The sequence below is a fragment of the Cornus florida genome, unplaced genomic scaffold (assembly GCF_030987335.1).
Source record: "Cornus florida cultivar Cherokee Brave unplaced genomic scaffold, ASM3098733v1 CherokeeBrave_3.0.0_Hap2_Chr02, whole genome shotgun sequence".
In the NCBI taxonomy this organism is placed as follows: Eukaryota; Viridiplantae; Streptophyta; class Magnoliopsida; order Cornales; family Cornaceae; genus Cornus; species Cornus florida.
In genome coordinates, this window is record NW_026775572.1 from 33,012,273 (window position 1) to 33,026,088 (window position 13,816).

The 13,816-nt window shown below is 33.7% G+C and overlaps 1 protein-coding gene across 1 annotated transcript; it reads left to right on the top strand.

The window, feature by feature from the left end:
• Positions 1-3,480: 3,480 nt before the first annotated feature.
• On the top strand, positions 3,481-7,668 carry LOC132294594 (ABC transporter G family member 1-like). The gene is made up of 8 exons (XM_059792503.1): positions 3,481-3,893; positions 4,842-4,921; positions 5,220-5,684; positions 5,856-5,942; positions 6,040-6,165; positions 6,268-6,459; positions 6,544-6,630; positions 6,740-7,668. Exons 1-8 carry the CDS (start codon positions 3,575-3,577, stop codon positions 7,412-7,414), a joined length of 2,031 nt encoding a protein of 676 aa, XP_059648486.1. The 5' UTR covers positions 3,481-3,574; the 3' UTR covers positions 7,415-7,668.
• Positions 7,669-13,816: the final 6,148 nt, after the last annotated feature.

Consider the following 13,816-nt stretch of genomic DNA (forward strand, 5'->3'; position numbering starts at 1 on the left):
TGGTTGGTAGGGTGGTAATTAAAATGGTCTTGGTGTAGGTAGGATTAAAAACTTGTAAGAACGAGAAAAGATTATACAGTTCTCATCTTATTTATAATAATAAATTATAATTTTATCTTTATATATATATATATTATATTCAATAATATTAGTTACATATTAAACAAGTTCTAGTTTTTTATATTCCAATCACTAAATATTCTTTTATACGAAATATTATTATTATTTGAAATCTTTCATGTATTATATTGATGTTGGGATAATAATATTAAGTCTCAAGTTCTATTTAAAAAGTTAGATCTTGTTTTTAGGGAAAATTACATATAAATGGAGTTAAAGTTCCATATTTACTTAGAGGCTGAGTCAAAATTCCATATTTCTCTAAAATGGATTGCTGAGGTGGCACATGGTTTTTTACTGTTTAGAAATTGTGATGCCTAAAATACCCTTCCGCGAAGGTACTACTTTTTCTTCGAAGGTACTACTTTTTTGAACTGAAGGTACTACTTTTTGGCGTCCAGGTTCCATGTTTTTTAAACACTCGCGAAGGTACTATTTTTTCTCCGAAGGTACTACTTTTTTGAACTGAAGGTACTACTTTTTTATTAGGGAAGGGCATTTTAGGCATCACAATTTTTTAAACAGTAAAAAACCATGTGCCACCTCAGCAATCCATTTTAGAGAAATATGGAACTTTGACTCAGTCTCTAAGTAAATATGAAACTTTGACTCCATTTATATGTAATTTTCCCTTGTTTTTATTCATATAGCACAAAAAGAATTATTACCATAGTTAAAATTTTATTTTCATTATTTACTTTCGTTAAATTTATAGTACAATTAGGAAAAAACTTTACAAAACTCATTATGTCGTGTCCCACCTCCGTCTCATTTAATAAATTGGTTTTCGACTAGGATGAGAATAGTTATTTTAAAAAAGGATAGTATGGAGAAGGTATTCACCAGTCCAAACTACTTTGTTGCTCTCTATGTAAAGTGTGTAGAATATGTTGATCAAATATTTCAAATACATTAGTCAAATGTTCAAAATGTGTCAATGAAGCGTTTGAGATAAGGAAAATTATTCATACTTGGTAGCAGTCGAGGGAGTTTAATTTAAAAAATAGAAAATCATGTATGTACAAAAAAAAGGTATTTAGTCCACATTCAGTAGGGGCCACGACCTTTCAAGGGTTGCAAAGTTCAATATAAATTTATTCTAGTATTACAATCATGTCATGAATCTTGTGCCTGTAGGTCTCAAGTTCTTATACATCACATTTTCAGTATGATAATGGTTAGTAGGCATTATTTGGTAACGTAAGTTGAGCGTTCAGCTTTCTCAATAAATGTGTTCGTAATTATTATTATTATTTTTTAATTTACTTATTTGATCAAATAGGCTAATTTTTTTCTAACAAATTAAAGAAAGAGAATTCAAACACGAATATTATTAATTTTTATTTTCTATTTTTTGGTGGGTGGGCATCTGGATGAAGTCAAAATGGTGCATTTAAGCTTAGGCCCATAAGTTGTTACAGAAGGACACATCACAAATACTGTGTATAGTACGATTGCAGTTATTATGTACAGTCATGCTTGTAAGACCCAATTATTGGACAAGGACAATAAGTGCTATTTACTAACAAAGACAAATTAATAGATATGAAAATCTTTATTAATTTTGAAAAGTAATATTATCTCAGTCTCATATTAATTGTCTACTTCAAAAATTTTGATTCATAATTTTTTTAAGTCAAGGTTATCGAAATAGACACCTAATATGAAATATAGATAGTATATAAGTATATATAAAAAATATGATTAAAAATAACCAAAATAAAAAGTGATAGTGAGTCAAAATTTTTTAAATGGACAACTAATATGAGACGGAGATAGTATAGAAAAATTTATTCATCCTAACCACTAGACAAGGACAATAAGTGTTACTCCCTCCGTCTCAAATTAAGTATTATTTTTGGGAACTGTGACTCACAACCGTTCTAAAAAACGACACTTAATTTAAGACGGAATGAATATTTACTAACAAAGACAAATTAATAATTAAATATGCAAATCTTTGTTAATTTTGAAAAGTAATATAGAAAAATTTATTCATCTAAGTCTACATTCAATGTTGACAATATACCTCTTTTTTTAAATGTTCTTAGTCATGTTTTGCAAAACATTTTTCTTAAAAAAAAAATGTTTAAATTTAAAACAAGAAACTCATGTATTCTTAACTTCCACCAACTAATGCATGCATTCGGTGAAAGTAGGTTTTAAATTTTAATATTCAACTGTGTAAACTAATGGCTCCTATTGTCGTCATCATAGTAGAATTTGTGATACTTTGTGATGGCTCAAAAATAACATTAAACTTATACGGAATAGCAAAAGACTATACGCATTTTAGTGAAAGTGCGGCACGCATTTATTTCAAAAGGCCTAGCAAAGGGAAGGCTTTGAAATAGTTAATGTGGTAAAATAAAATTAAAAAAAAGAAAAAGAAAAAGAAAATAATTAATTGTATTATAACTATGGAAGTTATAGAATTTTCAAAGAAAATTTAAAATCAAATAAATATTGCAATTCCATCATACTTCTTTTTTCGAATAACTGATCCTTAATTTTGATGAAATTCATTGATATCGAACCCTTTATTTATTTATTTTTTAGTTCTTCGTACAAGATTATTATTATTATTATTATTATCATTATTTTTCAAGCTTGAAATTTGTTGAACAAGACATTGAGCTCCATTTGAACCCAGATAAAAGTATTTTAATTAACGAATTTAAACAATTATTCATCAAATTTAAAGTTGTCAACTCAAAATTTTCTCATTAAGTTTGAAATTCAATTTAACTTTAATTGTTAGCTCAAGTTTGAGTTATCAAAATGCTTGTTTGTAACTATTAATACATTTGTCCTTGGCAATTATGTAATTTAAACTTTCTTAATTGTGACCAATCATACCCAACAATATGTATTGTGCTTAATAATTATAGAAATTGTCATACTACACTAAACCGATTGAGTTTGGATTCTCTGCATTGACAATTTTAATCACTTCAAATATAGTGAAGAGGATTTGATATGACACTTGCATGCATGTAAACCGCAAATATTGTAAAAATGCAATATGTAAATTAATTATGTGTGTGTATGTATGTGTGAAAAATGTTTCCTCGGTCACACTGATGTGAAATGAGTTGAATCTGCCTAGTACCGAACGTATTAAATATCGTACCTAAACAACGTGAATCACGTTTGAGCCCCATTAGACCAAGATGATATATACCAGTCATCTTCTTCAATGTGTCACTATGTAATTGGCTTCGTATCCCCATCAGTTTAGTTAATTTCTTGTCCATACACATTACTCTTAACTGCGTCCTGTTGATTCACATGTTGCACTCTTATTTTTTATTTTTGTGACACTTCACTTTTCAAATTGAACTCAGAAAGTCTATATATACATGCACTTGCCAATCTTCACAAGCAGCATGCCCAAAATATTTACCCCTCTCTCTCTCTCTCTACAGCCAAAATACAAAAAATATATATCACCATGCAGGCTCATGTTAGCAACAGTGAACTGCAGTGCATGAGCTCGAGATCTATGAAAACTAGCTCAGAAATTAGGAGGAACCCACTGGAGGTAGAAAGCAGTAGTACTGTTTTAGTGCAAAACCCTAGAGTTGAAACCAAGATGGAGGATGATGGGGTTTTCTTGACATGGGAGGACTTGTGGGTTACGGTTGCCGACGGAAAAAATGGCAGCAGATCCATCCTTCAAGGTCTCACCGGCTACGCTCGCCCCGGGGAGGTCTTGGCTATCATGGGTCCATCTGGCTGTGGCAAATCAACCCTTCTTGATGCCTTAGCTGGTATACATTCCAATTTTCTTCTATTTTTAGTATTTTTGCATGAGTAAGAGTTTGAACAAAATGAAAAACCGTAGATTTTACATTCAATGGATAAATGGATACACTATGGAATGGAAGATATAAATTTTTTATTTCATTCAAACGCTTCAACTTTAAAATTTTTATGGTTGATTTACCAGCATGACGATCAAAAATTAAATAAGCTTTGCTATTTTTGTTTATTAGTTTTTAATATTATACTAATAGACATGTGTCACAGTTTTAAAAACATGGCACTTTAGGTTAAAGCAGGTATTGTTGATCAATTTTAAATTCAAATGGACCAACTTTTTCTCTCACTCATACATTTTGTTTCATAATCACTTCAAGGTTTTTTTTTTTTTTAAAAAAAAATTGACTTGCTATCGAGCTTCAATAAAATTATTGAGCGCTTCATGCTAACATGACGAAATTGGAAAAAAAGAAAAATCACCAACGTATCCAATGATAGCCACAAATTTACATTCTATGAAAACAAAAAACTTTCATCATCAGAGATTGATTAGTATATTACTTTTTTGGTGTTTTGACGAATTTTATCTCTAGTTTTTCTTTACAAATGACTTGTTTTTTTGTTACTTCGAATATAGACCGAAAGAGACAGTGATTTACTGATTTATAAACAGTCATATGATGTAATATATGAGTAAACATGTGTATTTGTTAAAAATATATAACTTTGATCTACCAGTTATGAGATATTTTTCTCAATAGGTCATTAATTCAACTTAGTGTAATTTCTCATTCTACAAAGAAATAGTGAGATATTCGAGTCCATAATAGACATTAGTGGGTGTGAAATGTATTTACCTAATAAAATAAAATTATGAGCTATTTTTAGACAAGTGTTACAGTATGTTGATGGTTCTACGGTATCTAAAAACACCATGACTTTAACTCATATTGCAGGGAGATTAGGCTCGAACATAAGGCAAGCTGGCCAGATTTTGATTAATGGTTGCAAACAAGCATTGGCTTATGGAACCTCGGTAAGGAAAAAGATTAAGATCTAAACATTTTCTTGATTGATTTGTAGACCATAAAGAATAATCAATATGGTTATACAAATCTTAACAGTGTGGCAAATGAACTTAGGCTTGGCTCATTTGTCGTTACTAGCTTGAAAAACATAGCACAAACTTGACTCGTATTAATAGACAAGTCTATATTTATGAATATTTTGATCCACTGGAGACCGTCTTTCCACAAATCGATCACAAATTGTTTATGAATAACTCCCCTAAATATCTAGACTAATTATTTTTCATTTGCTTTTTACCCATACAGGCTTATGTTACACAAGATGATACCTTAATAACAACCTTAACCGTTAGAGAAGCAGTGTACTACTCTGCTCAGCTCCAACTACCAAACTCCATGTCCAAATCTGAGAAGAGGGACAGAGCAGAAATGACCATAAGAGAGATGGGATTGCAAGACTGTGTAAACACAAGGATTGGAGGATGGGGTGCTAAGGGTATTAGTGGTGGGCAAAAGAGGAGAGTTAGCATATGCATAGAGATCCTAACACACCCTAAGCTTCTCTTCCTTGATGAACCAACGAGCGGGCTTGACAGCGCCGCGTCATACTATGTCATGAAACGAATTGCAGAGCTCGATCAGCAGGATGGAAGGACTGTCATCACTTCCATTCATCAGCCGAGCAGTGAAGTCTTCGCTTTCTTCCACAATCTGTGTCTTCTCTCTTCCGGCAAAACCGTCTACTTTGGCCCTGCTAGCGCAGCAAATGAGGTAATTGCAAGCGTTTATTTATATGAATCAGAATCCTCTGCAGTATAGCACGCGTTTTATAATCATTTCACATACAGTAGTGTGTGAAATTATCTGGACCGTCCAATAATGCATTGCTGTATAATTTGCATGCATATGCAACTAATCCCTCTTGCATTCTTTGTGATGTAGTTCTTTGCATTGAATGGCTTCCCTTGCCCAACGCTTGTGAATCCAGCCGATCACTTTCTTAAAACAATCAACAAGGATTTCGATAAGGTAATTATATATTTTGTATTTTTTTAGCACGCTATAATAAGTCTTAATAGTTTATTTCATAAGTTTTAAGCTTCAATGACCTACAATTTTGACACAGGACATTGAACAAGGTTCCGCCGGGAAGATATGGACTGAGGAAGCAATTAATGCTCTTATAAACTCATATAAATCATCAAATAGTTATCCAGAAGTTAGAAGGCAAGTAGCTGAAATATGCAAACAGGTCAGCAAACAATTCACAAATCATATTACATCTTATTTTTTCAATTTTACAAATAAATAGAAAAGTACTTAACTAAATTAATTAAACATTATTCATTTTCAGGGAGGTGGAGCTTTGATGAAAAGAAGTCATGCTAATTTCCTTACCCAATGCCTGGTTCTTACAAGGAGGTCTTTCGTGAACATGTTTCGTGATATTGGCTACTACTGGCTTCGACTTGGTATCTATGTCATAGTGGCCGCAGGTCTTGGCACCATCTACTACAATGTTGGCTTAAATTATAGTTCAATACAGGTAAAAACATTAGATGATCACAATGCAATTTAATCATCAATTTTACATTGAATTAATCATTGTATATGGTTTCCATTGTTACAGGCTAGAGGTGCAATGCTTATGTTTTGTGCTTCATTCTTAACTTTCATGGCCATTGGTGGATTCCCTTCATTTGTGGAGGATATGAAGGTGAAAATCATCAAAATCCTTTAATCCTAAAAACTTTTAATTTCAGCTTTGTGAAATGCTTCAAACTAGTTGAATATATGCCTAAAATCTATTTGACACTAACCTACAGGTATTTGAAAGAGAAAGATTAAATGGGCATTATGGTTCAGGTGCATTTGCTATCGGCAACACACTTTCTTCTATGCCATACTTGTTACTTATATCACTGATTCCCGGATCTATTGCTTATTTCCTCACCGGACTTCAAAGAGGATACGAACAATTCACCTACTTTGCTTTGGTGATTTTCGCTTGTATGATGTTGGTAGAGAGCCTAATGATGATTGTGGCAAGTGTAGTGCCTAATTTCCTTATGGGCATAATAACTGGTGCAGGGTTACAAGGGCTACTAATATTGGGTGGAGGGTTTTTTAGGTTACCAAATGATCTTCCTAACACATTCTGGAGATACCCTTTATACTACATTGCCTTCCACAAGTATGCATATCAAGGATTGTATAAAAACGAGTTTGAAGGACTCAAATTTCATAGTAGTGAAACCGGAGCGACACATAAAATCACTGGTGAATATATTCTGAGAGAGAGATTTCAAGTGGAAATAGGTTACTCCAAGTGGATTGACCTTGCCATTTTGTTAGGAATGCTGGTTCTCTATAGGTTGATTTTCTTCATTATGGTGAAGATGGCTGAGAAGGTTAAGCCTGCTATTAGGGCATTCATGTCTGTGGCACCAAAACAGAAGACACAAGTCATGGTGAATCCCTATGCTACACCTTTACATTAAGAAAGTGTGATAGTATAATTTTCCTAGTTGTATGGAGAGGGGGACATCGTTCTTACTGCTGCGAATGATGTGTCATGATATTACTAGATCATCGTGCCCTTTTATAATATATTAATATTATTGTCCAATCATATCATGACGGGGAGTTTCTCCTCCAGCATTAGGTTGCAAATCTTGTTCATATTATATATGTATTGATATTGCATCCTGGTTAAAAGGATTAATTATGAAAGTTAACTGTTTTTATTGCTTCAGTTTGGAATGGTTATTTGTGCTAGAAACTTACAATCTATATAAAAATAATATAATATAAAGTAAAGTGCTAAAAAAAAAAACAAAAACGAAACTTTACTTTCTTTACCAACAAATTTCCTGAATATTTATTTTTACAATAAATTTTCTAAACTATTCCATTTTTTTGAACTTTTATTTTTACGGTAAACCCCTAAAAGATTATCACGTTCCATAGGATATAATTTCAAATGACAAATTACCTATATAAATGTTAGGAAAATAAATGAATAAAAGCTCTAGATTAAACCCCAAATTTTCGTTTGTTGTTAACCTTAATTTTTGTTAACAAAATGGCCACCGTCATTAACCCTAATTTTTCTTCACAAATCATCATCGTCGTCTCCATATCTCACCATTCTCATTCTCTGCAACCCACTCAAAATTGACCAACTCCAGATGGCGCAACACACAAAATGATCAGTTAGACTCCACTATAATGAGCAACCAACTGCATGCTTAAACTCGCTCGCTTTAATGTCTTCTTTCTCAACGAGCAGTCGATTTCTTCAGTGATTTAATTGATGTTGATTTTTTTTCTTTTCTTTTCTTTTCTTTTTTTTCTTTTTTTTTTTTATATAAAAAAAACCTTCTCCAACTTTTGAATTGTCAAAACAAGAACGTGATTAATTTAATCAGGTAATTTGATTGTCGCTTGGTGATAATCGGCAAAGTCAATTGCTGGAGGTTGCGGTTGGTCGGCGAAATCATCCACTGCCGAATAATGAGAGCGTACAGAGTAAGAGCATAGAAAGAGAGTGCTCTGTAGATGAGTAGTGTAAAACGGTGTTTTGCACTAAATTGATAAAAGTGGTGGTGATTGTGATAGGGTATGTGTTGTCCTAATTGTGAGATATATTTTTTTAATTGGCAAATTTCTGTAACAAAACAAGTCCTAGTCGAGTTGTAATTTCAGTTACCATATCAGACTTGACGTCGACTGCGGAATTCAGAGGTTGATCAGAAGAGAAAAGTACTATTGATTCGAAAAGGAAAGAACAATACATTAAGACATCGTTTTCCTTTTAGGACACAATGATATACATGGTATATTTTCAGAGTTCCAAATATACAGAATTTTCAAGTTCAGGATGAATTTTGTCATGTGGGAACCGGTACCAAGATTTGGGAACCGGTTCCAAAAGCTAAACTTTGAGAATAACTCTTTGTCCTTTGGGAAACGGCCGGTACCAAGTTTGGGAACCTGTTCCACAAGTCCTGAATGCAACAGGTTTTCTAGTTACCTTGTTCTGTTGATTACCTTTTTGATCCAACTTTCCTTTCAAGTCCTATGCACAAAATTTCCTTTATTTTCAAAAGGAATAGGACTTTGTAAGCCTCTATATAAACTATGTCATATACATTGGTTTATTTATAGCTTTTATTAAATATTCATATATCATATAAAGCCTTAGGAAGTTTATCCCTCTCAGAAAATCAAAGTTGATTTTTTTGTTGTCTTCCTAGAACATACACATATTCACCTAGTTAAGTTAGAGTTGTGGAATTCGAATCCTGATCGTGATCATACAGTTGTATCTACATTGATCAGATAAAAGCAGATCTTCTTCTATATTATTCAGACGATTGAAGAACAAAAGTAAAAGCAATCACACTTTGAAAGGATTGGAGCATTCGTGGAATGTAACCTGATCTACTTGCTACTTTTCTATAAATATCAAGCATAAGCCTGAGGTTAAGTTGCTATTGGACGGAGAGTCGCAAAGCGAGAGGATTGTCAGCAGTTGATGTTGGGTAGAACGATAGGGCATGAGACAGAGTTAAAAATTCGGTATACTTTGTTTTAAGCATAGTGGATTAGTTTACTTTGGACTGTACAGTCCACGAGGTTTTTCCTATAACAGTTGACGTATTTTATCAATTGGGATTTCCTCGCTAAAATCCTTGTGTCATCTCTAACTTTATACTTTGTTTTATTTTATCTGCTTGTAATTAACTGTTTAATTGCTAAAATAAGTAAAGTTGGAAACGGCACAGATCTGTTTTACAAAATGTAAAACTTTCCTAAATACATTCCGCTACGTACGACTCACACTAATCATATTGGTTGTTGAGATTATGTTTGTGTGATACCCCTTGGATCCGAGACACGGGTTGATCAGGCCCAGGCCCAAACCCGAGGGAATATCAAATAATTAATATTTTCAAATGAACACAGATAACAAAATGAAATAAAAGTAAATATTAAAAGCTGAAATGAATACTAATATAGAATCCTCAACTGATAAAACTTAATAAAATCCCAATAATTCAAAACCTCCAATAGATTAAACAACTTGGGAATCCATTTCTAGTGGACCCCTAATAATAATCCAAACTGAAATAAAAACAATTGAAAAAAACATCCAGCAACAAGTTACGGAGAGAGTCCTACGTAGTCGGTGGAATGGAAGTCTGTATCTGCTTTGCACGACCAACACGACCAAGCTCTAACCCTGGAACTGGCGAGCACCTGAAAAATAAGAGAGTGGGTCAAGCCCACATGCAAGTCCTAATCTAACTACAATCCATACAGTGACTCGATACGCAGATACACCCTAGATACCCTCAACATATCTATTTAGTCCATAAGTATATATATATCCACACTAAGGACATTCACTGGACTACAATAGGGGTCTCAACCTGAATAGAAGGCATCATGCGAAAACGCACGCAAAGGTGGGCATGAGTACTTAGACCTAATAAGATACACCTACCTACTATATCCAGCTACGCATCCATTGCATATATGCACCCTAACCAATGACTCTGAGACTCAAGCTCATATCGTGGTACCATAATCATATATCTAAAATCCGTCCAAAACCATAGTATATCATTCAATTATTTATTGAGAAGACATACAAAACACCGTCCAGATAAGCACTCAACTTATTCAGCTGATCTGACTTAACTACAACCAATTAACTCAGGAAGTCATTCAACTTAGTCAGTTGATTTAAAGTAAACACATTGATGGATTCAATATTTTACAATCCATCCTTTCCATCCGGTAGGTTAGGTCTTAGCGTTTTGAGCTAAACAGTCCCCAGTATGCCACCGACCCATACCGGTGCATACAATCCTCCATATCCATGTAAATTACAACATATAAATTATAACTGAGTAATTTACAGTCCCAACTAGTATCCAAATAATTTCATAAATGGTTTCATTATTCTAGTAATTGAAATTCAACAGTAATCCATGTAATTGTAGAAAAGGTTTACTATTTTGACAATTAACATCCCAAAGCATGTATGATCAAAATATACATATAGAGGACCCTATCATGCATTTAAAATAGGTTTTTATAAACTTCCTACATCCCATTACATTGCTAAAATTTAGTTAGGCAATTAATCCATCTTTCATCCGTTAACAGTATAGAAAATTAGTAATTTTATACCGTTTGTCCCATTAACTAGAAGTAAACTTTAATCAATTAAAGGTATTAATAATACCTAAGATTAACTTTTTAATCATAATGTGAAGTCCCAGACTCAGTCCAAACAGTCCCCAACTCCTATAGTTTCAAAATTATTCGTAAAAACAAAGTTCAGAAACTATATGTGAGAGAGAACCTTCTCCAGATTTTGGAGCAGGCTCTAGAAACACTTTGAGCCGCCTCCTAGGAGGGTAGAGCCGGCTCTATAATGGGGGGAGCCGGCTTTTTGCATTCCAGAGCCGGCTCTCTCCTCCTTCGAGAGCCTTCTTCAACCTTGTTACTCCTGCGACTTTCTGCAATGCTTTCAGCCATTCGCAACCTGTCTATTTGGCTTTAAACTATCCCTAAGAGTCCTAACTATGTCCGTTATAATCCCTAAGATGTGTTTATAACAATTGAAACTAGAAACAGAGGCTACAAGTTCTACAGATTTTATATGCTTTAAGAAACACACTGAGATCAAATATACACAAACTGTAATTGAACAAATTTTAACACATATAGATCATCGACATAGCATCTATTATACATGTGAAATTTAGTAAATGCTTAATTAAACCCTAGAGACTATCCAGGTGCATATAACATAGGTAAAGGGAAGGAGGAAGAAAAGAACTTGCTTGTTCCGGCAACACGAACCACTGTCCAGCCTCCTCTAGTTCTAGGTAGTCCACCACCACACCTCCTTGGTCCTCCCTATTCTTCCCTTGACAGACCCTACAATGCTCTGTTCTTATAAAACCCCTCTCTGTTTTCACTCTGTAACCTTGAAACGTGAACTGAGCTTTTGTATTCTAAAACCCTAAATCAACACATTGTTCTATATATATAGAGAGATGTAAATAAACCCTATTCCTCGTATGTGTAGAGACAGAGCCCTAATCTTAATCCTTGTCGGCCCATAACAAAACTTACGTTTTAAAACAGTGTCGGCTACACACGTGAATTCCATTACACAACTCAAACTATAACCTAATTTAACAAATAAAACATTTAACTTAAGCCAATTAAAATAAACCATGAACTTAAAACAATTAATCAATTAAAATAAAATAATTAATTAATTAAAGCAAAACAAAATCCAATTTAAATAACCATTAAATAAACACACAATTAACGCAACCAAACACACAAACAAATAACCAATCAAATAAATTAAAAATACAATTAAATAATTAAATAAATACCAGGACTATCCTTTTAAAATTAGGGGTATTACATTCTTTCCCCCTAACAAAAGGAATTCCGTCCTCGGAATTCGCTCTTACCTTATTCCAAAATTTTAGGAAATTGCGAGCGAATGACGTCCTCCCGTTCCCAAGTAGACTCAGCCTCATTGTGATGACTCCACTGGACACGAACTAAATGGATAACCTTGTTACGAAGGATCTGATCCCGACGATCGACAATACGACACGGTGGCTCCAAATAAGTTGTATCTGGCTGCAACTTAATCTCCCCAACATCGATATGCTGATATCGATCCTCATCTCGCAGAAATTTTCACAACATAGAAACGTGGAATACGTTGTGTACACGATCCAATTTATCCGGAAGTGCCAACCGATAAGCAACAGCTCCAACTCGATCTGTAATCATAAATGGACCGACAAATCATGGTGACAACTTCCCTTTCTTCCCAAAGCGCATGACTCCTTTCATAGGAGACACTTTGAGTAGAACCTGATCCCCAACCTGAAACTCCAAAACACTAGTGCGACGATCAGTATAGCTCTCTGCCTACTCTGGGCAGTACACATGCGATCCCTAATAAGAGCTATATTCTCATAAGTATCCTTTATGAACTCAGGACCCAAGAACCTGCTCTCACCAACTTCTATCCAACAAACAGGTGATCGACACGGTCGGCCATACAATGCCTCAAATGGTGCCATCCCAATAGTCTTCTGGAAACTATTGTTATATGCAAACTCCACAAGTGGCAAATAATCCTCCCAATTGCCTTTGAAGTCAAGAACACATGACCAAAGCATATCCTCCATGATCTGTAATACCCCTAGTTTCAAAAGGATATAATTGGGATTTAATTTTTATATTTTTGAATTTGAGGTGCTTATGTGGTTATGTGTTTAGATGATTTTATGGTTTGTGTTGAATTTAATTAAAGGTGTGTTTAACTAATTTGTTTAAATTAAAATTTTGTTAATTATTGTATTTAAATTGGGTGGTTTGTTTAGTGAGGTTATTTAAGAGTATTTTTATTTATTTTAATTGAATTTCTTGTTTTAATTGTTTTAAATTGTTTATTGGTTTATTAGTTTTTTTTTAAATGATTTAATTGGATTAAATTAGAAGTTATTGATTGTAATGTGAACTTAGGGTTATTTTCTTTTAGGAATTACGGTTTGGCCGACTGGGGTTAATTAGGGTTTCTGTCTCTAATCACAATTGGACCTAGGTTTTAGTATTTCCTATATATATACTGTTATAATTCTGTATGAGGGTGGTAGAACTCTGTTTCATGAACAGTGAGTTTTTGAGAGAAAACAGAGAGAATGAGCATTAGGGTTTTGGCCAAGAACCATGGTTGAACCAAGGAGAGGAAGAAGAGGTGTTGCTCGTGGGTTGAACCTAGGGCAACAAAGGAGTGGACGACAGTCGAGAGGTCGCCGGAAAGTCTGGACAGAGGACGATTAAAG

What these genes read in the sequence shown, in the direction of transcription:
- LOC132294594 (XM_059792503.1), top strand. Translation starts at nt 3,575, where the DNA reads ATGCAGGCTCATGTTAGCAACAGTGAACTGCAGTGCATGAGCTCGAGA. An exon ending in CCTTCTTGATGCCTTAGCTG is followed by an intron (nt 3,894 to 4,841) that starts GTATACATTCCA and finishes CTCATATTGCAG; the next exon opens with GGAGATTAGGCTCGAACATA. An exon ending in CATTTGTGGAGGATATGAAG is followed by an intron (nt 6,631 to 6,739) that starts GTGAAAATCATC and finishes ACTAACCTACAG; the next exon opens with GTATTTGAAAGAGAAAGATT.